At 46.7% G+C, this 23300-nt stretch overlaps 1 protein-coding gene across 1 annotated transcript in view; it reads right to left on the reverse strand.

Annotated features, from left to right (window-relative positions):
- Window positions 1-5540: 5540 nt before the first annotated feature.
- The window catches only part of LOC135914882 (A disintegrin and metalloproteinase with thrombospondin motifs like), a 45853-nt gene continuing 28093 nt past the window's right edge, over window positions 5541-23300 (reverse strand). The window contains exons 10-12 of the mRNA XM_070533293.1: window positions 19829-19972; window positions 7343-7499; window positions 5541-5726 (exon numbers count right to left, since the gene is read on the reverse strand). Coding sequence (XP_070389394.1) covers window positions 5541-5726; window positions 7343-7499; window positions 19829-19972 — 487 coding nt within the window. The remainder of the gene's footprint in view (window positions 5727-7342; window positions 7500-19828; window positions 19973-23300) is intronic.

Here is a 23300-nt window from a genome sequence, read left to right on the forward strand (position 1 = left end):
CGGTGCTACTAGTGGTGCATGCGCAGTAGTGACTAGGGAGAGAGCGAGAGAGAGAAATATCCGTGGCGAGGTGCGCGTTGTGACGTCATGTGCCTCCTCGGAGCACCGCCACGGCGAAATCACAAGTTCGCGGCCAGTAAAGCTGTCGCTTAAAAAAAAAAACACCGACTGCGTATGCCCTTTATGTTAGCTCTTCTCAGACTGAACTATTAAAAGTGCGAAACAATAACAAGAAATCGACCCCCACAAGAGACCGCGTTTCTACAGGAAAGCTCGCCTTCGTAGCCAGTGTTTCCCGGTAAACGTTACGGTTACATAAGCTGCAGTTGCCATGAAGCATGAAAAGCCGTAAGGGTTATTTGAACGCTATGGCATTCAACTCTTAGAGGCAATGCTTTAGCGTCCTCCAAATTATTTGGCTTCTTATGCAGGCGCGTAATCCTTAACGAAATTTGAAAAGCTGATTTTCGCACACTTCGGCCTTTTAAGTTAACTGTGTCAATTAGCACAGACGGTTACAGTAATAAAAAGCGCACGGATCTATATAGCCTTTTTACTGATGTCAGCTTTCGGACAATAGCAGCCTTTTATGGTAATCTTGCATATCACGACATATGATCGTCGCCGGCTGTTGTGAAATGGGTGAGAAGGCCTGTGTTCCAAAAGACGGTGCTTTGGAAAAATGAAAGTTCACGGTCCACTTGCGAACTACACTGGCTACACACGACTGCAAAACTTAGCTGAGATTTGGAAAGCTGCGTATGCTATTCACCAAATGTGTTTCCTCACAAAGCCCGAGAGTTGTTTTAAGGGCCTGTTTCAAGTGCTACATTTTGTCGACTATAATTTGTCGAGTTTAACCGTGTGGTATTCAGCCGTACGGTGGCAGCGTCTTTGGCATGCACAGTGAGGAAACAAAGTGCGTAAATAACGAACTGATATGCAGTGGTATGGATGACGATGCTTACAATAATACCGAAGTGCTAATTAGACGCACTGCGTCGGGGGTTGGAAATGCTAATTGCAAGATCGGCACTTAAACTAACCAACCACTCTAGGCGGTCAGCTCATAGTCACCCAAGGTTTTATATTGTTGCAAGATAAACGTAAAGCAGTGCATAAGAAATTGCACGTGGCCTACTCGGCGTTTCTCTTTTGAAACGTTTGTCAAGGGGTGCGTATTCATTGTTAATTTGTCACTATTAATTAATAAGCAACTCAGCAGCGACCAGAGTTACATTAATTCGTGGAGTCAGCATATGTATCTGGACGTGTATTTAAATGTGCCTGCGATATCGTTGCCGCATACTGCAAAAGGTATGTTTTCTGATCTCATCAATAGTGCTATAGAGCTTGCAATGTCTATCCATTCTGTATTGTGGTTATTTGGTCGGTAAAAAGGCGCAACAATCATGTAACCTTTTATTTTTGAATCTTTTCTGAGATTCATACTACTAAACCACTGTCCTGCCTTTCTCATCGCATACGCCAAGATTCCTCACAAGTTTGTTCTGACATACGGCACTTTTCTGTAGTGTACTTTTCAAGCTCATTGAATTGCAGCAGCAACAATTATTCAGCATGTGGATGCGCACCAAAGAAAGACTGATCGGAGTGAATAGTTCACAATATTGCGGCATGTGAAGTGGAAGAATAATGCAAAAGTATCCACTCAGAAAGAAAAACTTTATTCTGCTCATTAGTTGATCTTGGCGTCGTAGGATGCCCGCAGCAAATTATTTTCTTTCTTTTTTTGTGGCAAATTCACATTCCTGCTCATGGAAGCAGATTTTTGCGCTACGGGCTAACGCACTTCATGTTGTGGCATATCTGTGAAAACATAGGCGAACAACGGAATTATTAATTTCCACGCTTTGTGACACCTTATAGTGAGCTTGAAACTTGTCAATGCTCGTACAGAGTGAATATTGCGTATGCACGTCTAATTCAGTTGCTTTGAGGCATATTCCTTGAGTATCATCGCATGCCTATTTCCTCTCCCCGTATCTGCATTCATCGTTTATCTTTTTTCTAACTATAGCGTGTTAGTAGGTCGAGCGCAACGTAAGATTTTAATGCATGATTTTTTTTATAATGCATGACTGTAGTGGCGCCGAGGCATACTTCTTCCTTTACAAGGAACTCTGCATACAACAGGTTGTCAGCCATGCAGGTCTTGTGTATTTTTGTTTTACTGCAGAACACACATATAGCAAAGACGCATATAGAGCGCTCTTGTGGCGTCCTCCTTTTCTTCGCTCTTCAGTTCTACTTGGACGCACTTCTGTGCCATGTTCAGCTACCTGGTGCAAACGAACCAGATGCTTCTGGTGGCAGGCCTAGTCCATCACCCATGCATCTACCTAGCCTACTAAACGCGCATTATATAGAGGACCGGATTTCGTTCGCGATAGCGTAAGGTTTCCTATAACCCTATGACAATGCTGCACTCAGTCACAGCATTATGACTAAGTGGTGAACGATTCTGCGATTTGAGAATTTTATGCAAACGATAAGTATGGCATATGATGAACCTCTCTAGTTCCATTGCCAAACTTATTTCTAAAACCACCCGCCGTGGTTGCTCAGTGGCTATGGTGTTGGGCTGCTGAGCATGAGGTCGCGGCATCGCATTCCGGCCACGGCGGCCGCAATTCGATGAGGGCGAAATGCGAAAACAACCGTGTGCTTAGATTTAGGTGCACGTTAAAGAACCCCAGGTGGTTGAAATTTCCGGAGTCCCCCACTACGGCATGCCTCATAATCAGAAAGTGGTTTTGGCAAGTAAAATCCCATAATTTAAGTTTTTTTCTTTCTAAAACCAATGATGGCACAAAGCATACGCCGAAGCTATTTCGTCCACAGAAACTGCCGGTTTATTGCTTGGTCTCCGACAGTGTTTCGCCTTCGCAAAACATTTGCTCGCCACGCCGGTCCGGCGAAAGCGGATGTCCATCGAAGCTGCTGGAAACCGCTGTACCTGCTGATGGGTGCATGAAATGTTTTATTACGTTTAAGTAATGGTAGTGATAATCACTTTGTGGTCGCTATGGTTCCTCGGGAGGCCTCACCCTGCGTGACCTACCAATAGCAGTACTGCAAGTGGAATCTCAGCGGGAGCTGCAATCTAAGTGGTTGAACCAGCATGTGAATGATGTGAAATACATGGATTCGCCCTAAACTTCGTCCATCTGGCTTCAATCGGCTTCGTGACTTTGTAATCTCGACATTTTCAACAGAGTACTATGTAATAATTAAATAACTTTTATTAGAAATGTTCTACGGCAGCATTCGAACACAGGACCTCTAGTAAACAAACCAGCGATTGAGGTCATTACGTCATGGACGCTTGCATCGAAAAGCGCCATAGAACGGCCTTATGAATTTCTCATGGGCTAGTCATCAAATATGTGGTTCGGTGCTTGCTTTGTGCTTGCTTTTTATTGAAACGAATGCTATTATGAATGTTGTACGCGTAATAGGAAAAAATGTTTGCACCTTTCGCTTCACATTGCTGAGTGTATGAAGCCTGCTTCCCCTCCGCCGTGGGTCGGCCGGGTATTGCACTAGCTCCGCGAAGTTCAGCCCATGTTTTTGCCCACGGACGTGGAAACTAGAAACAAAAATACTAACCAAAGAGATACCACCACCTTCATTGTAAAATCCACGGAACGCCATGTCCAAGCCAGTCTCGCAGAAGGGGGCCACATGGCGAACTGCACACCCAGTGCCTACTTTAACTTTTTCTGTGGTCCTCACCAGCCGCAGCCTTTGCGGTCACGTAGGCTCGTTCACAAGAAAAATAGCGATAAATTTTCTTCAGTATCGCAGAACAACATTTTCCATCCAGAATTACTTAGCGCAAGAAAAAAAAAACACCTCTCCACATACTACCGACAGTGTTGCCCAATATTTAGCGGAATGAGTGGGTAGTCACTTCAGTCTGACAGAGTGCGCAAATCGATTTAAACTGACAGAAGGCATTCAAAGAATAGCTAAAGTGAGAGCAGAAATTTTCATGATACGAAAGGTCCAATATGCAGCCTGCAGGAGCATCCATATTTTTTCTACTATTTCCTAGTGAGGGAAACGGAATAGCGCAAGCATAAAGAACTAGAGAATGAAAAATGAAGAATTAATACTATCAGAATCAAATATTTGCTGTCGAATGCTGAACTTGCGCAGTGTTTACGACGAGCCCGCTTGCAAAAAAAATATGCGCAAACACTGCCCATGCATTACGTGCGTACAAAAGTGTGTAGACTGAGAAATCAATGTATATGAAGGTTTTACGCTGTAATAAAACTGTAGCACAGATGAACGTCAAGAGCGCTGCGAGAAGGTACAAAACAGGTTCCACTTCTCTGACCATGGTAACGGTGATCTGTTTTGGATTTCAGACATGCAGTATAGCAATCTCGATAAAAATTCATATTTAGTGAGCATCTTAAAGCAGCATAACAAAATTAGGGGTGAGGACACTTACTAAAATTATATATTCTGGTAATAAGACGCAGGAATTTGCGTCAAAAGCCTATGTACTAAGAAAATAACAGAAAAATTTACACATATAGTCACATAAATTAGCGACTCTTACAAATGAAAAAAAAAATTAAATGTGTGGTTGGCAGATATTTACTTGTTATATTTACACTATATTTAAACTTAGAAAGAACCAACTAAGAACACTGGTAGGGCTTCAAAGTCTATTCAGACATTTTCAGCCTTTATTGAAATTACAATAGACTGAGAAATCAATGTATATGAAGGTTTTACGCTGTAATAAAACTGTAGCACAGATGAACGTCAAGAGCGCTGCGAGAAGGTACAAAACAGGTTCCACTTCTCTGACCATGGTAACGGTGATCTGTTTTGGATTTCAGACATGCAGTATAGCAATCTCGATAAAAATTCATATTTAGTGAGCATCTTAAAGCAGCATAACAAAATTAGGGGTGAGGACACTTACTAAAATTATATATTCTGGTAATAAGACGCAGGAATTTGCGTCAAAAGCCTATGTACTAAGAAAATAACAGAAAAATTTACACATATAGTCACATAAATTAGCGACTCTTACAAATGAAAAAAAATTAAATGTGTGGTTGGCAGATATTTACTTGTTATATTTACACTATATTTAAACTTAGAAAGAACCAACTAAGAACACTGGTAGGGCTTCAAAGTCTATTCAGACATTTTCAGCCTTTATTGAAATTACAATAAGAAAAAAAAACCGTGTAAATAGCCCTCATCCATTAATATCGTATAGAGTTCGTCGAATTCGGGATATTGCCGAAATAAGTTCTCGTAAAAGTGTTGCCTGCATAAAAATTCCTCTCAATAGAATCCAACCAGAAATAAAGACAAAATCTAAGACAATACACCACCATGAGCTGAGAAACGACTGTAATAATGTACTTTTCTTGGTAATGTTCTAGTCGGTGAATTTTCCGGTAGGTGTACACGAATTAGCCAGTGCGGTACGTTAGCTACACACAGTAGCACATGAAATTTTTTTTTTCATTGGCCTTAGTGACTTAGCTGCTCAACAGTCTGGGCATTCCCTCCCCTAGGGATGTCTGGCAACTTTTCACCTTCAGGGGCTCAGATTCAGAGCAGGGCGTTCCATCCATAGCAAATGATGTGCGATTCTCCATCTTCCCTTTAGGATTAGTGTATTCTACCAAACAGCGGAATACGCACTCTTTGAGGTCGGAATCCAGCTGCGAAAAAGAAGGAATAAATGTTTTACCTCTCCCACATAACACAGCTTGGCGTGCGGTTTACTGGATAACAAAAGTGTGAGGAGAAGTGGGTAGGATTATATTGCGCACAGCATTGTGCTAGTGGTTCATCATAGCAACACAGTAACAGCGTAGGTGACAGCGAAAGCTCAATAGCTGAGGAAGATACAACTTACAGTGTAATGTTGCAATTAGAGAGTTTTCAGGCATAGGACACAAGCTGTTAACGTAGTGTAGAGGAAACACATAACTGAGACAGCGCTTCGCCTTTTAGTGGTTTTAGTGGCCTTGAATAGGCATATAATGATGGTCACAGCGTAAAATGAATGTGTGGGCTTACAAGCCTCTACTGTATTATGACATTTTATACGCGTGTGTTAGAATTAGACGCTGTGGAAAGTATGTGCGCTCACGATCGCCATGATCCAGCTGGAAGCGGGGAGAACGGGCGGTCAATGCGCACCATGCCCTCTCCATCCGCCATGGCCTCTACGCGGCTCTAGGAGGACACCTCAATCGCACTGCTCCGGGGAAGACGAACCCGCGAGCGTGTTTTCACGAGACGAGCCAGAAAGAAGGCGGTATCAGTCTTTCCGCGAGCAGGGCGGCTCTCTGTCCAGCTCATCTTGCAGGAACGTGGGACCAAAGGTCAGCTACTTCACCACTATCCTTTGCGGAAGGACATCCCTGTTTCAAGTACTTCGTCGCTCTTATGGCCGGAAATACTGTTTGACTCTATGGTGTCATTTCTTTTATATTTTCCCTTATTCGTTCGCATTCTCTGTAGTCGTCATATCTTGTGCCACAGAGTGGCGACGTGTTACTTAGTGACTAAGCGTGGATAGAAAAGGAGCTCGCCATCCCCCTTACTCGCACCCACAATGATACCCATAAATTCAGAAATCTCTTTTAGTATTTTTCAGAAAATTTGGCGTGCTGATTTACTAATAGCCCGAATTCTACATTCTTATCTAGGGACCAATTTAATTACATTGATTCTATTAGGATTCGCTTGAAAAGAGGCAGTCTTAGGAATCGATTTTCATAGGAAGAAAGTCGTCACTGTAGTCATTGACTGCTGAGCCAGTTTGAGTGGAATAAAGGTGAAGATGTAGCGTTAACACGCGGCATACAACAAAGAAGAAATGGAGGCACATGCTTGTCTCTATGTGCATTTTGTGTAGATTTTCATGTTTAAGGCCTTCATTTCCCCCATGAGAACCAAAACACATGTGAAGCCAAGCGAAATATCAGTCACTCACGACGCAAAGCTTCGTGCATATGATCATGAGACGATAAGCGGGGAGCTCTAATTTAAATTCACACACACACACACACACACACACACACACACACACACACACACACACACACTGACATATATATATATATATATATATATATATATATATATATATATATATATATATATATATATATATATATATATATATATATATTGTGATTTCAGCCCCACGCTTATCGCCTCACGATTATGTGCGCCCTCTTGAGTGCATCGCGCGAACAAGCATCCGTCCAAACGCACAATGTTAGCGAAGCAGACAAGAAAAGCTATCGCTTTAAAACCATTGTACCTTTAGGTAAGTAGAGTTCGCGTATCTCGGTTTTCGGTAGTATTCCTTGCAGAACGTGGGTCCATCCATAGCATCCCCTGGTAGATTTGCCGCCTTGTTTGGCAGGGAAATAACATGGCATAATGCATTCTTCAATAGGCACTTTGAGTAAGGCCACCTGAAAGAAAAAAATAGAATTATGCCTTTCTAAAGAGCGCAACGGCAAATGTTCCCCAACTACCAAAAATTTATTCCCGTTGCGCCTCTCGCCTTTTGGTAACGTCGAAATTTCTTGTCGACACGACATGATTAGCCTGGCCGCAGCAAGACGTCAGGCTTGCGATCTAACAGAAGTTAGAGCGCATAGTGTTTGTGCTAACGATAGATAAATAGATCGCATTATAGAAATTATTGGTGTGATGGAAGTTTAGCGTCAGAAGCTTTACACCTCTTTAAGAAAAAAGTATTTGTTACCCTTTCCGGCAACGTTCCTGCATCGCTTTGAAGCAAGCTATGAATATGGCTAGAGAACTATGCCCCATCGGTGCGCTCTAAATTTATGTGCATCGCCAATGATTGCGTGTGTTCCTAAGTAATCAGTCTTCCCACTCACGCCTCTTCATAATCCGGATGTGTCTCGATGCAGTACATATGCACTTTCAACATGAGCGCAATGTATTTTTTCTTATACAAGATCCACTAACAAGCTCTAATATAAGTTTAACCACGTTCTGGGCCCACAAGAAAAAAATAATTCTAACATTATCAAGCAATACTGAACCCTTGTTACTTATTTTTCGGCGTTTGCATTGTGCATGTTGCGCTCCGAATGAAACAGCAACAATTTTTCTACATCTATTTCCAATATTTTCATGTGTTTGCAAAGACGATTTCAACAACGGAAAATAAACATCCCTTCCCTTTCTTCCACGCGCGATGTAGTTTTCCTCGGTCTTGGCTGTGCACAAAAAAAAAATGGATGTCAATTTTGGTTGCTGCCTTTTACACGTAGATATTTACCTCCACGCAGTAACAGTTAATACCACAGCAAGAATTCAATACTTTGGTTGCACATAGCAGATCCATCACGCAGATTAGCCGGGCGCCTCATCGAGTCATTACTGTATGGCTAACATGTCAAATGGACAAGGACATGTCAAATGGACAAAGCAGCATTTGACGCACGTCAGGCATTTTTTTCTTTTCTTACTAATCAAGAAACACGATGGAGGGGCCGAGGCGGATAGCGTGGTGAAGGACGGAGGGAAAATCATGCTGCCTTCGGTCCCATATTACATTCGCATGTGGCGGCCGAGTTTGCGTTCAAAATTTTTTTTTCTTAAAATGGTGCGCCCGTTTTGTCCCTTAACTTTCATTGTAGTCACCGAAAGCGTGCTCAATCGATATCTGTGCGCGGAACTGGCTTTGCTAATTCGTTCAACTTACATTTGATGGCACTAAAGGCGCGGCGCATTAGCCGGCAGTCACGTGGTATTTCCTTAAAGGGGTTGGGACACCAAATTTTGAAGCTATAAAAAGCATGTTGTAGGCTGCTTCCGTATGCAAGGACACCCAGAACGAGGTATCGGACGCTGCAAACATTTCAAAATAATTTTAATTCAGCTCCAAAAAGTCATTAAAAACTCCTTCTCGTAGTCGAGACCCATCGCTAGCGCGGCAGCTACTACGTCACAGAGGAGGAACGAAAATATTGACGTCATAGCACACCAGCACAAAAACGTGACGTATGATGAGTAGCGATGAAATGCCGATTACGGAGCCTGCTGAGCCGAGCGACCGAGCATAGCCTTCACTATGACCGAGCTACAGGCATATAGAAATCCTTTCTTAATGCAAAGAAGGGGTAAGGCGTGCGGACACGGACACACGGGGAGAGAAGTGGACAATACGAACGCCGCACGGCGGCCCGCGAATGGCAAACTGCGTGTGGCGAGTTGCCGTGCCTACGGGCCTTTGCACGTTTGAGTGTAAAACAGTACATAGCCGGCCGACTCCGAAAGGTACCAGGATATGCGGCGTTCGTGTTGTCCGCTTCTCTCCTCGCATAGTCGCATAGTTCGGCAGCTCGGAGCGGTCTCTCCTTCGCTTGGCCTTTCTCAATGTGAAGGCCCGTCCACGTTACCGGCACGGAAACTCGCCGCACGCCGTTTGCGGGCCCCCGTGCGACGGCGGTTTTGCTCGCGAACGGCGAGATTTCCTAGCTGTAGAGAGCACGGGCCCGGGACCTATTTGTGCGGCAGCCGTAAGGCGAAGCGGCCAATCAGCGTCCGAGAAGTGGTCACTCTGTGCACCGACGGCAGCTTCACCGCCTCTGATCGTTCGGCGCCGCCGATATCGTGGCTAGGCCTTTTCCGGTTCACTTCGAAGCTAAAGCTTACGGCGCTTCGGAATGAATCACCGACTTTCACAAGCCGCAATATTGTCTTACCGTTGTTGTCGCTCTTTGCAATAATTATAATAATCGCGACATGCATTTCGAATTGCCAGTTGACCTCTGCTGGCAGAGCACGCGTATGAGCGAGCAGACGACGCAGCATAGTTTTACGTCACTATTTTTTGTGGCCCACGTGACCAAGCCATGTTGCGTTTCCTCCTCTGTGACGTCATAGCATCCCCCGGAGCCCAGAAACCGAAACCGAAATTGCTCGGTATAATAATGCTATTATTAAATTATTTATCGGATATATATGAATCCCGCTGTGTGTATCGTGCTCCCTGAAGCATGACGCAACGTTTGAATCAACGAACGCATGAACGAAAATTTTGATGTCTCCACCCCTTTAAGTTTCGCGCACTTTAAAGAAAAGCAGGAAAAGATTAAACAGCGCAGTTATCCTAGCAAAATCAAACAATCCTATGTTTCTATCAATCGCTACAACTTCTGCATTGGAAACATCTCTCTAGATTTACTAATTAAAAAGTTAATTCAGCAACCTTTGGTAAACACCCATTTCGGCGGATTGGAAAAAAAGATCACGACGGGCTTCATATGGTTCAGAATACTGCGCCAATTCGACACGCGTAGCCGCTGTGTTTGTTTATTGAATACCTGGCTCAAGTTAGCGGAAACACCCTGTACATTGTGACACTGTTTAATTACAAGACCAGGATGATAAACAAACAGGTCTGTTGCTCGAGCATCAGGCACCGAGCGCGCGAACTCCATCCTTGAGCGACGCGCTGAAGATGCGCCGGTCTTTTTCTCCACAACTGCGCCCGAAGAAACGAGCGCCATCCTGGCGACTTGAGGGGCGGAGAGTACGACCGGATCGTAGTACGGCTTGAGCAGCTATATGTGCAGCGTCTCGGGTCCGCGACTACTTAATCAGTAGACGGCGCGAGCGGCTCGACGAGGTAATTGACAAGGGACGTCTGCTGCACGACGTGGTAGGGACTGTGGTACTTCGCGATGACATTGGAGGAAAGACGGGGAGTGGTCGAAAGTATCCAGCGGCCTACTAAACAGTCTGACTGATACGCGCTGGTGGGTCGCTCGTCGTCGCGACAGAACTTTTGCTGTGATTGGTCTTCGGTTGTAAAAGAGCGGGCGAGCTGGCGGCATTCCTCAGCGCATCTTGAAGCTTCCCACAGCGGCGTGGACTCGGATGGATCGGGTCGGTAAAGAAAAATCGGATCGAGTGTACAGGAACGTTCACGGCCATATAGGAGGAAGAATGGGGAAAGTCCAGTCATGACCTGTCAGGCGGTGTTGTAGGCTTAGGTCACATATTGTAGAACAAGGCCCCAATTGGTGTGGTCGGACGCAATGAAAAGGGATAGCATGCCACCTAAAATGTGCCTAAATCGACAAGTCATACCGTTAGTCCGCGGGTGATCGGCAGTAGTGGTGCTATGGACAGCACGACATGCAGTAAGGAGCCAGCGCGTTAACTACGTCGGAAAGGAAAAAGCCCTTTGCCACTCAGAATGTCCCTGGGCGCACCATGGCGAAATACGAAGAGTTGCAAGAGGAAGGGCGCAACGTCGGGGCTTTGGCGGTTCATAGAGCAGCTGTTCCCGCATAACGCGTCAGGTGATCTACGGCAACAACGATCCAGTCATTCCTGGTAGGTGTGCATGGTAGGGAGCCCCAGAGGTCGATGTCCGCGGGCCGGAATGGTCGAGAGGGGCATGAAATCGGCGGCAAGGGAGCCCAAGAATGGTTAGCAGGAGACTTGCAGCGTTGGCCTGCTAGACATGAGTGAATGTACTTCTGGAGAAAGGCGTACTTTCCACGCCAATAAAAGCGCAAATGTAGCCGGGAATAAGTGTTGAAGATACCAGCATGGGCGCATTGCGAGTCCGCATGGAAAGCGGAGCATACATTTGCGCTGAAATGGCGAGGGACCACGAACAATCACTAGCGACCGTTGGAAGCATACTTGACTAAATAGAGCAGTGTGTCCCGTATCGCAAAGTGGCAAGCTTGACGGCGGAGAGGACGGGAAGGGCGAGTTGCCGAAGAGTTAGAAAGATATTGCATACTTAAAAGGAAGAGGTCTGGACACCAATTAAAATGGCTTAATATAGTTATTTACGTTTCGGCTCCCCCATGGGAGCCTTGTTCACAACGAAACAAACGGCAGAGCTGGTGCCCCTCGCTATGTGCCACGAGAGCCTTCTTCACAATAAAACAAGTGGCAGAGCTTTCTTCCCTTGTCATGTGGGGCTCAAATCCTGACTAAGGCACTTGGCATACATGGGCGGCAGATTGCCTTCGTTGCGACTGAGGGTGTGCGCCGTCGTTTGGATGATTAGGGATTCAAGGTAAAGACGCGAAGAATGATTTCATTCCTTGGCAAATACGCGAGATATCTCCCAGTTAATCGTATGTGATGTGGTTGCGCAGTGCTCGGCCAAGGCATTCGATGTGACGGGTCGTTTCTGGACGTCATTCGTGTGCTGCTTAAGTCTTGTTTTGAAGTTGCCGGTTTCACCGACGTAAACATACCGACAGTCCGCACTTGGAATGACATACACCACGCCTGGCAACTTGACCTTTTCCAAAGGGCGTTTCACATGCACGAACTCGTGTCTAAGTTTTAGGGAAGGCACGTGCGCAGCCTGCACGCCATATGACCGCAAGAGGTGTGCAAGAGTCTCGCTTATGCTGGGGACGCACGGAATCGAACCCCGTTTTTTGAGGGGAACCAGGCTGGGTGTGTACTGCGCGAGCAAGCTGGCGCTCTACTGAGTCAATGAAGTACTCAGGGTATCCACAAGCCATTAATTTCCGCCGCACAAGCCATTAATTTCCGCCGCACAAGGCATTAATTTCCGCCGCAAAGCGGAAGACCGCCATGCGGTCTTCCGCTGTGCTGCACACGTGTTTTGCCCGACGAAGAAGAGAGCCGACGACAGACCTCGCTTGCGAAGCAGGGTGCACCGACGTGTAGTTTAGGTAGCGGCCAGTGTGAGTGTGCTTCCTAAACGCCTTGAATAACAGGTACGGCCCTTCTCGTTGCACAGGGGCGTACAAGAATTTCAGTTAACCTTTAGATTCTACTTCAACGGTGAACTTGATTGCTGCTTGCATACTGTTTAGGTGAGTCTTGAAAAGGTCAAGGTTTTTTCTTTCCAAAATACTGAAGCAGTCGTCGACATATCTGAGGAAGACTTTAGGTGCCGATGTAGAGGAGGACAATGCTTGAGCTTCGATAGTCTCCATTGTTACGTTAGCTACTGGGACCGAAATCGATGCACCCATTGCTGCTCCGTGTAGTTGCCGATAAAATTTGTTCTGGAACGTGAAATATATTTTGATAGGCAAAATGTTAGTAGCCTGCCTAGATAATACACATCGATGGGGTATCAGTCAGGCAACGTCGGGTCTTCGTCAAGGGCGGCGACGCAAACGTCCACGGCCATGTCTATTGCTATGTTGGTCAACAGTGACACCACGTCAAAAGAAACTAAGACTTCGTCGGGGTGGACGCTTGTCCCTTTAACCTTTTCAATGAAGTAGTACGTGTTGCGTATGTGCGTAGCACACAAGCAGCAATCAAGTTCACCATTGAAGTCGAATCTGAAGGCCAACTGCTGTTCTTGGACACCCTTGTGCAGCGAGAAGGGCCAAACATGTTAGTCAAGGTGTTTAGGAAGCATACTCACACACGCAGCTGCCTAAACTACACATCGGTGTGCCCTGTTTCGCAAAAGAGTTCTGTTGTCGGCTCTCTTCTTCATCGGGCGAAAAACGTGTGCACAATAGCGGAATACCGCATGGCGGACAATGCACTTGTGCGGCGGGAATTAATGGCCTGTGGATACCCTGAGTACTTCATTGACTCAGTAGGGCGCCAGCTGGCTCGCACAGTACCCACCCAGCATGGACCGCCCCCTAAAAACCGAATGCGATTCCGTGCGTCCCCGGCATCAGCGAGACTCTTTCACGCGTCCTGCGGTCATATGACGTGCAGGCTGCCCACGTGCCTTTCCGGAAACTTAGACACGAGTTCGTGCATGTGTGAGCTCCTTTCGAAAGGACAAATTCCCAGGCGTGGTGTATGTCATTCCGTGTGCGGATTGTAGGTATGTCTACATCGGTGAAACCAGTAACTTCAAAACAAGACTTAAGCAGCACACGAATGACGTCCAGAAACGACACGTTGCATCGAATGCCTTGGTCTAACACTGCGCAACCACATCAACTACGATTAACTGGGAGAAATCTCGCGTGATCGCCAAGGAACGAAATCATTCCTCGCATCTTTATCTTGAGTCCCTAATGATCCAAACCACGGCGCACCGTCTTAATCGCAACGAAGGCTATCTGACACCCATGTGCACCAGGTGCCTTAGTCATGTTTTGAGCCACGCATAAAAGGGGACGCCAGTTCTGCCGCTTGTTTCATTTTGAAAAACGCTTCCGTGGGGGAGTCGAAACGTAAGTAAATATTTTAAACCATTTTGGTTGGTGTCCAGACCTGTTCCTTTTAGGTATGCATCATCCCGACCAGACGGGCTTCCGTCATATTCTCGACTTCAAAGACATTCCAATAGAGCAGCAATCCAGGGATCTTTTCGCTGTTGCGCAGTCATATCGTCGAGTGCTGGAGACCACAAAATTGAGTCGATGGCGGGAAGTGATGTCGTGGGCAAGACGGCCTGACGGGTCTTTCAATGTAGAGAGCCACCATAGGACGTGAAGGTGGGTAACGACATCGAAGGGACGGCCGTACAGGTATGTTATAAATTTCCCAAGGGCCCGAATGATGGCTAAGCCCTCCTTTTCGGTTACGGAATATTTCGATTCAGCCTTGGGTAATGTCCTGCTCGCGTAGACTACTATGCAGTCACCGTATTCACTTTTGTGCTGAGTGAGCACAGCACCAAGTCCTAGGCCGCTGCTGGCCGTGTGGAATTCTCTGTGAACCATGGGGTCGAAATGACACAGTATGGGCAGCAATATAAGCCGATGGCGTAATGTTGTAAACACGTCGTGGCAAGCTGGGGACAAGGTAGAAATGCTAGTGTCGTCCCGCAGGAGTTGGGTCAACGAGCAATAATAGTAGCGAAATGCATGATGAAACGACGAAAGCATGACAAAGCCCTTTGAAGCTTCGGAATCCCTCAGAGGATGTGTGTTTGGAGAAATCGATGACAGCGAAAAGTTTTGAAGCATCTGGTAAAATCTCGTCCTTAGAAACCACGTGTCCGAGTTTTGTGAACTGCTTGGCTCCAAAGCCACATTTGTTCATATTGATTTGAAGGCCTGCATTAGTTAAGCATTGCAAGACCAGCTAGAGACGGCACAATTGAGTGGCGAGGTCAGGAGAAAAGACAACCACGTCATCAAGATTACATAAGCAAGTCTTCTATTTTAGGCCACGGAAGAAAGTGTCCATCGTCCGTTCAAAAGTAGCAGGGGCGTTGCAAAGGCCCAAAGGCATAACGTTAAATTCATAGAGGCCTTCGGATCTTACGAAAGCTGTTTTGGGGTGATCGGCTGGAGCCATGGACACTTGCCAATAGCCAGAATGTAAGTCGAGTGAGGAAAAGTACTCCGATTCTTGCAAAGAATAGAGAGCGTCGTCGATGCGTGGCAAAGGGTACACGTCTCTACGGGTTATCTTGTTAAGACAGTGGTAATAACGAGAGGAAATGGGGTTAATCTAGGGGCCCGATTTTTATTATTCATAGCATAAGAAGCCAGCAAACAATGACACCAAGGACAACATAGGGGGCAACATCTTTGTGTATCGTTGCCTTGTAAATATCGAAAATACATATTTATATGGGACTTCCGCAACGTAACAAATTGGTGGAGGTGTGGCGTAACGATTGCGGGCTTCGGTTGGGGTGATGGTAAGTGGCAAATGGCGGTCGGAGAGGGCAGGAGACCATATGGTTATTACGATGGCGAGCAACGTGACCAATACACCCAACGGCAAAACAGATTGGCCGATCGTTTGCGGTTCGCCATTCGGCTGGATTGCGTTAGCCTTCAGGATACCGCTGACCAGTGGATCGTCAAAGAACTTTAGACAACTGTGAACCGACAATGGCATATACAGAAGGAATTCCAAGATTAGGGATCTCTCTGCAGACTACTGACTGCACAAATTGTACTGAAGGCAAGTTGTTCGGCTCTCTGAGGCAGGTAAAAAGGCTGCAGGAGACATGGCTTCAAGTTCTCGCCGCAGTATCCGCGTCAGCTCATCTGATGATGATGGTCGCAGCATTCCTAGGTTGCCGTCACAAGAGAGTATCGTAAGTGTATTCGGCTGACGTTCGAATGGCGTTGGAATGCGGTGGCTCTTGGCCTGCACAAAGCGTTGACACACATTTATGATTTACTGTTCTGTCTTACAATTTTTACCGATGAACAGGTAGAAAGCATCGTCAGTGATCCCCTTCAGTAAGTGCCCAAACTTGTCTTACTCAGCCATATCACTGTCGGCACAAAGCCAGCACATCCTGGATATAACATACGATTCTGTGACCGTATGGACGCGTGTCGCAAATTCTTTTTTAGCGGTGCTCTTCCGTCAGGTGGGACGCTCAAGCGAGTCGCTCAACGTCTGCTTCCACGTGTCCCTGTCGTTAAACTCCTTCTCGTGGCTATCATACCACATCTTCGCCGCGCTTTGTAGGTAGAAACCCAAGGTAGCCAACATAATCGTGGGATCCCATCTGTTCTGGCCACTTACACTGTCGTAATTGGCAATCCAGTCTTCCCCGTCGAGGTGGTCGGTGCTGCAGAACGTTCCTGGATCCGAAGGCTGAGCCAGGACAACCGTCCAGGTTGCAGGCGTTGATGTGGGCCGCGCCATACCTGGTCCTGTTTCGTCCATCGTGCTGTCCAGTACGAGGCGATGACCACTGCTGAACTTCATAGTTCGCTCTCGCGCGTAACCGCAGTTCTCATCAATGTTTTATGTTGCGGAAGTGACATATAAAGATGAATTTACAATGTTGTCAAGAAAGGCAACGATGGACAATTAAGGTGGCTAACCAGGACAATTAATATTTCACCTCGACATGTCCAATCTTCTGACTTTGGCGTCACTAGTGATTGCGCCAGAACAATATGTTATCATATGTATGTACGTATATATATATATATATATATATATATATATATATATATATATATATATATATATATATATATATATATATATATATATATATATATATATATATATATATATATATATATATATATATATATATATATATATATATATATAAAATCTGAGCATGTGTGCATGTGCGCACCCTGTACTGGTCGCCGCCCAATGTGGGCCGCGACCAGTACAGGGTATATATATATATATATATAGAAAATCTGAGCATGTGTGCATGTGCGCACCCTGTACTGGTCGCCGCCCAATGATGCCTCCACCCTCCCCTGAAGGGAGGTTTCAAATGCTGACTAGGTGCGACTCGATGTGACATGCGCACTGCGTAGCGTCGATACGGGCACATATTACATCGCAGTTGTACATTATTACGCCAGGTAGAACGCCATGAGGCACAGGCACAGGTGGTGGTACAAGGCTGCAAAAGAAAGTTTCAGGAAGAAAGAGAACTTTAAATAGATGTATACTAGCATGCTAGAAATAAATCTGTATTATTGCGATAACAATTATACGGACACTTCAGCTGCATTCCTGACATCCGTCGCCATGATGTTCCTTACAAGTCAAAGGGCCATGACACCCACACCGCGAGTTATATGCTGAATGTGCGAGTGAACGCACACAAAGAAGCCGACGATCTCTGTTCAATCCGCCGCACGAAGAGGAAAACGGAGAGCAAACACGGCGTATTCCACAGCGCGAAAGGCCGTTGGGGGATGGGAGGGAGGGAAGCGGCGTTGTGCTCTGGCAGCAAATGCGTATTTGACGACCGGGCACAAGGGGAACTGACGATTGCGGCCGCACCTCGCGCGTCTCGCGATAGGGAGGAAAGCTAGGAGGCAACGCGGGAGGGACCGAGTGCGGCTTCGACTCCGTCAGCAAGTGCGTATTTTACACAGTCGCCCGCAATCACGCACACCGCAACTTGAAAGGGATCTGCAGACGGCTGACAACTTTGTGCGCGCAGTGTCCGCGCCACTCTTGCGTTGAAGCGATAGACAGCACGAAGGGCACTTCGCTCCCTGCAGCTGCCGCGCATGCTCATACCAGCGTTATGACAGCGAGTTTCCGCGCCCATCGAGTGTGGTGCGTTCTAGTTCGCTTGTGAGCGGACACTCTGCCAGTTAATTCAATTTGTGCGCGAATGTTTCCAAGTTTACACGGGCGATAAAACTATTATCCTTATTTGGTATAGCTGTCCACTAATTTGGTATCACAATCGACGCTTCGCCTCTGAGGCGAATCTGCAATTTATTTTAACTGAATAAATTAACCTGGCTATGTGACTATGTCTCCGCTGCGTTTGAAAGGAGATTCTCGTAAATGATCATGATCACCATTAGTATCGTGTCGTGCCACTTGTCTTGCGATGTGAGATGCTCGCCTCGTAGCGCCTATACGTGTGCCTTCTGTATAGCCGTTGCATATTATTGCATCAGGTGGCCCGCAACGTACAAGTTGCATAAGTCGCCGTAAAATGCAGACAGTGAAGTTTTGACGAAGAAAAAGAAGATTGTGGAGATGTATAAATATGGATGTTGTGAAAAACATGTATGGTATACCTGAATAAGTCAAGCAGGCTAGGTGATTGTCACCCTCCCATATCAAAGGGCACCCGAACAAATCATCCTTTTTACCATCGTATTATGCCGTGTTAAAGCCTTGTGACATGCGCGCCCCCTAGCGTGGATACGTAGAAACTTTGCATTGCAGTTCTGTTACATTCTAAGTAGTGTCCCGGCATGAAGCAGTTGCATATAGTACTTGCATGCTGCATGCAGCAGGACCTAGTTTATTCAAGCAGGTTAAGTGAACATTTGTCACCACCCTGTTTTGAGGGGGATGCGAATAAACGATCATTATTACCATCATGATCAACAACAACAACAACGTACCGTGCCACGGGTCAAGATGCGTGACGTGTGCGCCACGTAGTCTCGATAGCTGTGTTTACACTGCTGTACACGATATGGCACCTCCTCGCATGATACGAACCGCTACTGAGCAAGCGAATCGTAGAGCTGCGCACGCAGCTGCAACAAGGCAACATCGGACTCAGCAGGCCGCTGTGCAGAGAGCGGAACAAGCCGAATCACAAGCCGTAGCTTGCCGTCGATGCCAGCCGGACACTTCAGATCGTTCTTGTGAAAACGACGCAAAGAGACTTCGCCGCGAAGACCGTGTAGTGCGCGGTGCTCACAATAGAGTTCCTATGAAGCTGCTCCTCCAGCATATGATGTGACTGTGCTGCGTGTGCCGCGTAGGCCTGTTATTGCTCGAGTGGCAGCATGGTTATGCCCGCTTGACTTATTCTTGCTCTCAATAAATATGTCAGCTAGTCTAATCGGCACCATCGTTTACCTGTCCCTCATCATTAGGCACGCAATTCCTGTTCGATCGCTCGATGTAAGGTCTGCAGGTTTCTGACCAGCTCTGTTGCGAACGCCGAGGTTACGGCCTTTTAGCAACCGCAGAACGCCTTAATCATCGCATACTTTCACATTTCAAGAGTGCAGGTCGGTTATCGTTCGACACCAGCAGGGTCTGCGTGCGTGCCAAATGTGCTCCTACTTATTTTGTGTTTGTCGGCATGTTTACTATGCAATAATTCGCATTCCTGAACTGAAAACTACCTAATGCGAAATAACGTGACTCCTTAACCACTTCAAGAAGCCGACTATCAATAGGGGTGTTTTGGTCTCTTGTCAGGCTACCGAACATTGTGTTTATGACCATGGCGTTGTAACCGTAAACTCTGCTTGCTCATTTGCTCCAGAAACCTACAGCAAATCTCTTCTCATGTCCCCAGTCGCTAAGCCAGCACGGGGCTCTCAATGCTCGCTTGCAAGCGCTGTAGACTACTAGGAAAGTGTTCTGGATGATTTGGGCGAAAACTTACGTTAGAAAGTCGGCAATAATCTTCTTTGTGCAGTAGGAAAACGCACAGCTGTTATTTCCGCTTCTTCGTGGGCTACTCATCAAATATCCGTCTTCTGATGGGCACTCCTTCGCTTCTGGATCGCCGTCGTGAGGAGCGTTCAACCTGTAAACATTGGCGTTTGCCAACCGTGTCAACCGTGAAATATTCAGAGAATAGGCTGCATATAAATGCTACAAGATATTTCTCTGGGCTGCGCTGTGCATCTAGCTATAAATGGAGGGAGAACAAATTCTTATGCATCGTATATTTTTTTAGTGCGAGGGAAAGCTTACCGGTCAGAGTGTAAAATGCAGTGGTAACAGGGAAAACACCATGGAACATTTTTATCAGAATTTTTGATCTGCAGTGAGGATGTCGTCGTTCACTGGAAGCATGCTGGCACATTGAAAAGGGGGTGCGATAGCGATTACAGGCCTGAATTCGTGAAGTGCGTCCGCGGTTGTGAGCAATTATTGTTTTGTTTATCAAGCCGATGTTCTTGCGATTCATGTCTCCGGAAGGTTAAACTATTTTTACAGTACAACACCTTTGCAATTTCATGATTTCTTCTCCTACAGCTTTCGTCATAAATAAGCCAACGGTGTTTTTTGGCGAGGCCAGCTTATGTTCCCGAAAGCGAAACGACGCTTTTACGAGTGATACGCAGTGTAGCATGTTGCCGTATAGCTACGCGCAGGCTTTTGTTTTGCGAAGCAAGCCATCTATCAAAGACCTGAGGGGATAAATAACTCCGTGCTCTTCCATTCTGTGAAGAAGGATGAGCAGCGAAACTGCGTACGCAGAGCCCTTAATGGCGAACAGCACCTCCGCCGCGGGTCGTTCTGACATTTCACAGTCGTCGGGATTGGCCCACGCACAGGGAGTGCTTAACGCCTGCTTCACTTCCGCCGCGGGTGGGCCCGGCATTGCACTACTTTCGGTATTTTTTTCTACACGAGAACACGATAGTGGGAAAAGTATCTGTTAACAGCCTCGGCGTAAAAAAAAGGCAATTATGTGTTTTGTGCGCTAGAACCACGATATGATTATGAGGCACGCCGTAGTGGGGGACTACGGAAACTTGCAACACATGGGGATCTTTAACGTGCCCCGAAATCGAGGTATACGGGTGTTTTTCGACCCCATTGAAATGCGGCTGCCATGGCCGGGATTCGATCCTGCAACCTCCGTCCTCTGCAGCCCAACACCATAATCACTAATCAACCACGGCGTTTAGACCTGTCTGAGCTGGAATAAATGATTTTAGCTTGCATTCCTGCTCAGAAGTTCGGGTACTTACAACAGTACTCATGGCCGCCGGCGCGCTGTATGGAAGGATGGTTGGATGGATGGATGGATGCTATCAGCGCCCTTTTGAAACTGGGTGGCGGGTTGCGCCACTAAGCTGTTTTTCCTATTTTGCCTGAAGCGTTATATCTGACCTGACATGACAAGAACTTTATTTGAGTCCTGAGGGACTGAGACCTCGGGGAGCCAAACCGAAGGCTCCCGAAGATCAAGTCGGTGGCGCCGCCCACGATGGAACCGGGAGATCAAGTCCCGCGGCAATGTCGTGGGCCCTCTGGACAGCCAGGAGTTGAATGTTGAGATTGCTGCTCTTGAGAGAGTCCTGCCATTGTTCTTTCGTGATGGGTGGAGAGGCGTTAAGGGCTGGGCACAGCCAGAGCATGTGGTCAAAGGAGCATGAGTCATGACCACATTTGGGGCACGACTGTGAGTGTTCAGGATCTATCCTGTGAAGAGACCGAGGAGTGGGATATGTACGGGTTTGCAGGAGTCTTAGTGTGGTAGCCTGAGGTTTGTTCAATTTGGGGTGAGGGGGTGGAAATGTCCTCCTGCTTAGTCGATAATGAGAAACAATTTCGTGGAATGTACTTAATGAACCTTTGTGGATGTTGATCTCGTTCCAAGCCTGGCTACCCGCGACAGCGCGGTGCGTGAAATCGCGCGCTCTCCGGTGGGCCTGCTCGTTAGGATTACATCCAAGCGGGTTAATTGAGCTATCTAGATGGGCTGGGAACCACGAGATTTGGTATCCTCCTTCGGTACTTTCCCTAGTCCTTTGTAGTCCTTTGATCACAATACTGTACGCCTGTTCAGATATGAGGGCGGATGAGTAGGATCTAATCGCGGTGCGCGAGTCCGAGAAGATGATAGCGGGAACTTTTGAGCTGTGAAAAGCCAGAGCGATCGCCGCTTTTTCCGCCACATGGGCAAACTTAGTATAAACAGAGGCTGCATTGACCAGGTTGCCCCCCGCGTCTACCACCGAGACAGCGAACTTATCCCCACTGTCATATCTGGCAGCATCGACAAAGAGGGCATCTAGCTTCTGCTGATTGATCTTTTTAAGGATGGACTTGGCTCTCGCGAACCTTCTTCCTTGGTTATGCACTGGGTGGATGTTTCGCGGGACGGGGTCAACCATGATGTGAGCTCTGGTTTCCCGGGTCAACCTAACTTTGGTCGCCGGTTCATGTCTGGGTTGGATTCCTGCTTATATCTATTACTCTTTTTTACAGACGAAAAATTACAGCATCAGATTTTTTGAACCTATATTGGGAGAATTGTTTTCGTACGCCTCCGTTCTTTTTTGGTGCCGCTGCTTTTCTGCCACTAAACGCGTCCCTCATGTATTGATGGACGGGAGCGCCGCTCGTTAGCCTGGAAAGTTTCACTTCGTAGAACGGTTAGGGTATCGCAAACGCCTAATACATATGAACTGCAATTTTAAGCACCAAGTATGATGCACTTATTAACAGCCGACGTACCTATTGTCATGCCTTATACAGTAAAAGCTCGTTAATTCGAACCGCAAGGGGAAGCCGCTTCAGTTCGAATTAACGAAAGTTCGAACTAACGAAAGTGAAGGAGAGCAACAGTACACTGCGATTTGGAAGCAGTAGGGCATGTCAGAAATTTGGCGTGTCAGAAAGTGATGGCGTGTGCCTGCGGCACACGCCATCTTCAAGTCGAAGCTCTGGGTCCGACTGTGCCACACCTCCGATGTCCACCAAAACGAACGTTAGCCGAGGCTTAACACTATCACAATGATTCCTAATGATTCACAATGATCACTATCACTATCAACACTATCACTATTAACACTATCACAATCATTCCTAAGCTGAAAATAGAGGTGCACAACCGATGAAGACTACCGAGACAAAGACGCTGAACATGTGAAGATGGCGAAGGCCCCGATTCGTTGGTTCTTGATTGCAAGCGCAGCTGCGACGTACTTGATTCGCTGTGTTTTGGCTCTTGCCGTGCCATCTCCGCACAACATTAGCAGCTGTACAAGATTTGCAAAGCCTCCGAGATTCGCAACGGGCAAGAAGTCTTGGAGGTTACGTGGAACGGTGAGGCGGCAGCCGCCACTGCCTTCTGGCTGACCCCGCGTCGGTTAGATTTTTTTTCCGCTTTTGCC

The sequence above is a fragment of the Dermacentor albipictus genome, chromosome 2 (assembly GCF_038994185.2).
Source record: "Dermacentor albipictus isolate Rhodes 1998 colony chromosome 2, USDA_Dalb.pri_finalv2, whole genome shotgun sequence".
NCBI classification, from domain to species: Eukaryota; Metazoa; Arthropoda; class Arachnida; order Ixodida; family Ixodidae; genus Dermacentor; species Dermacentor albipictus.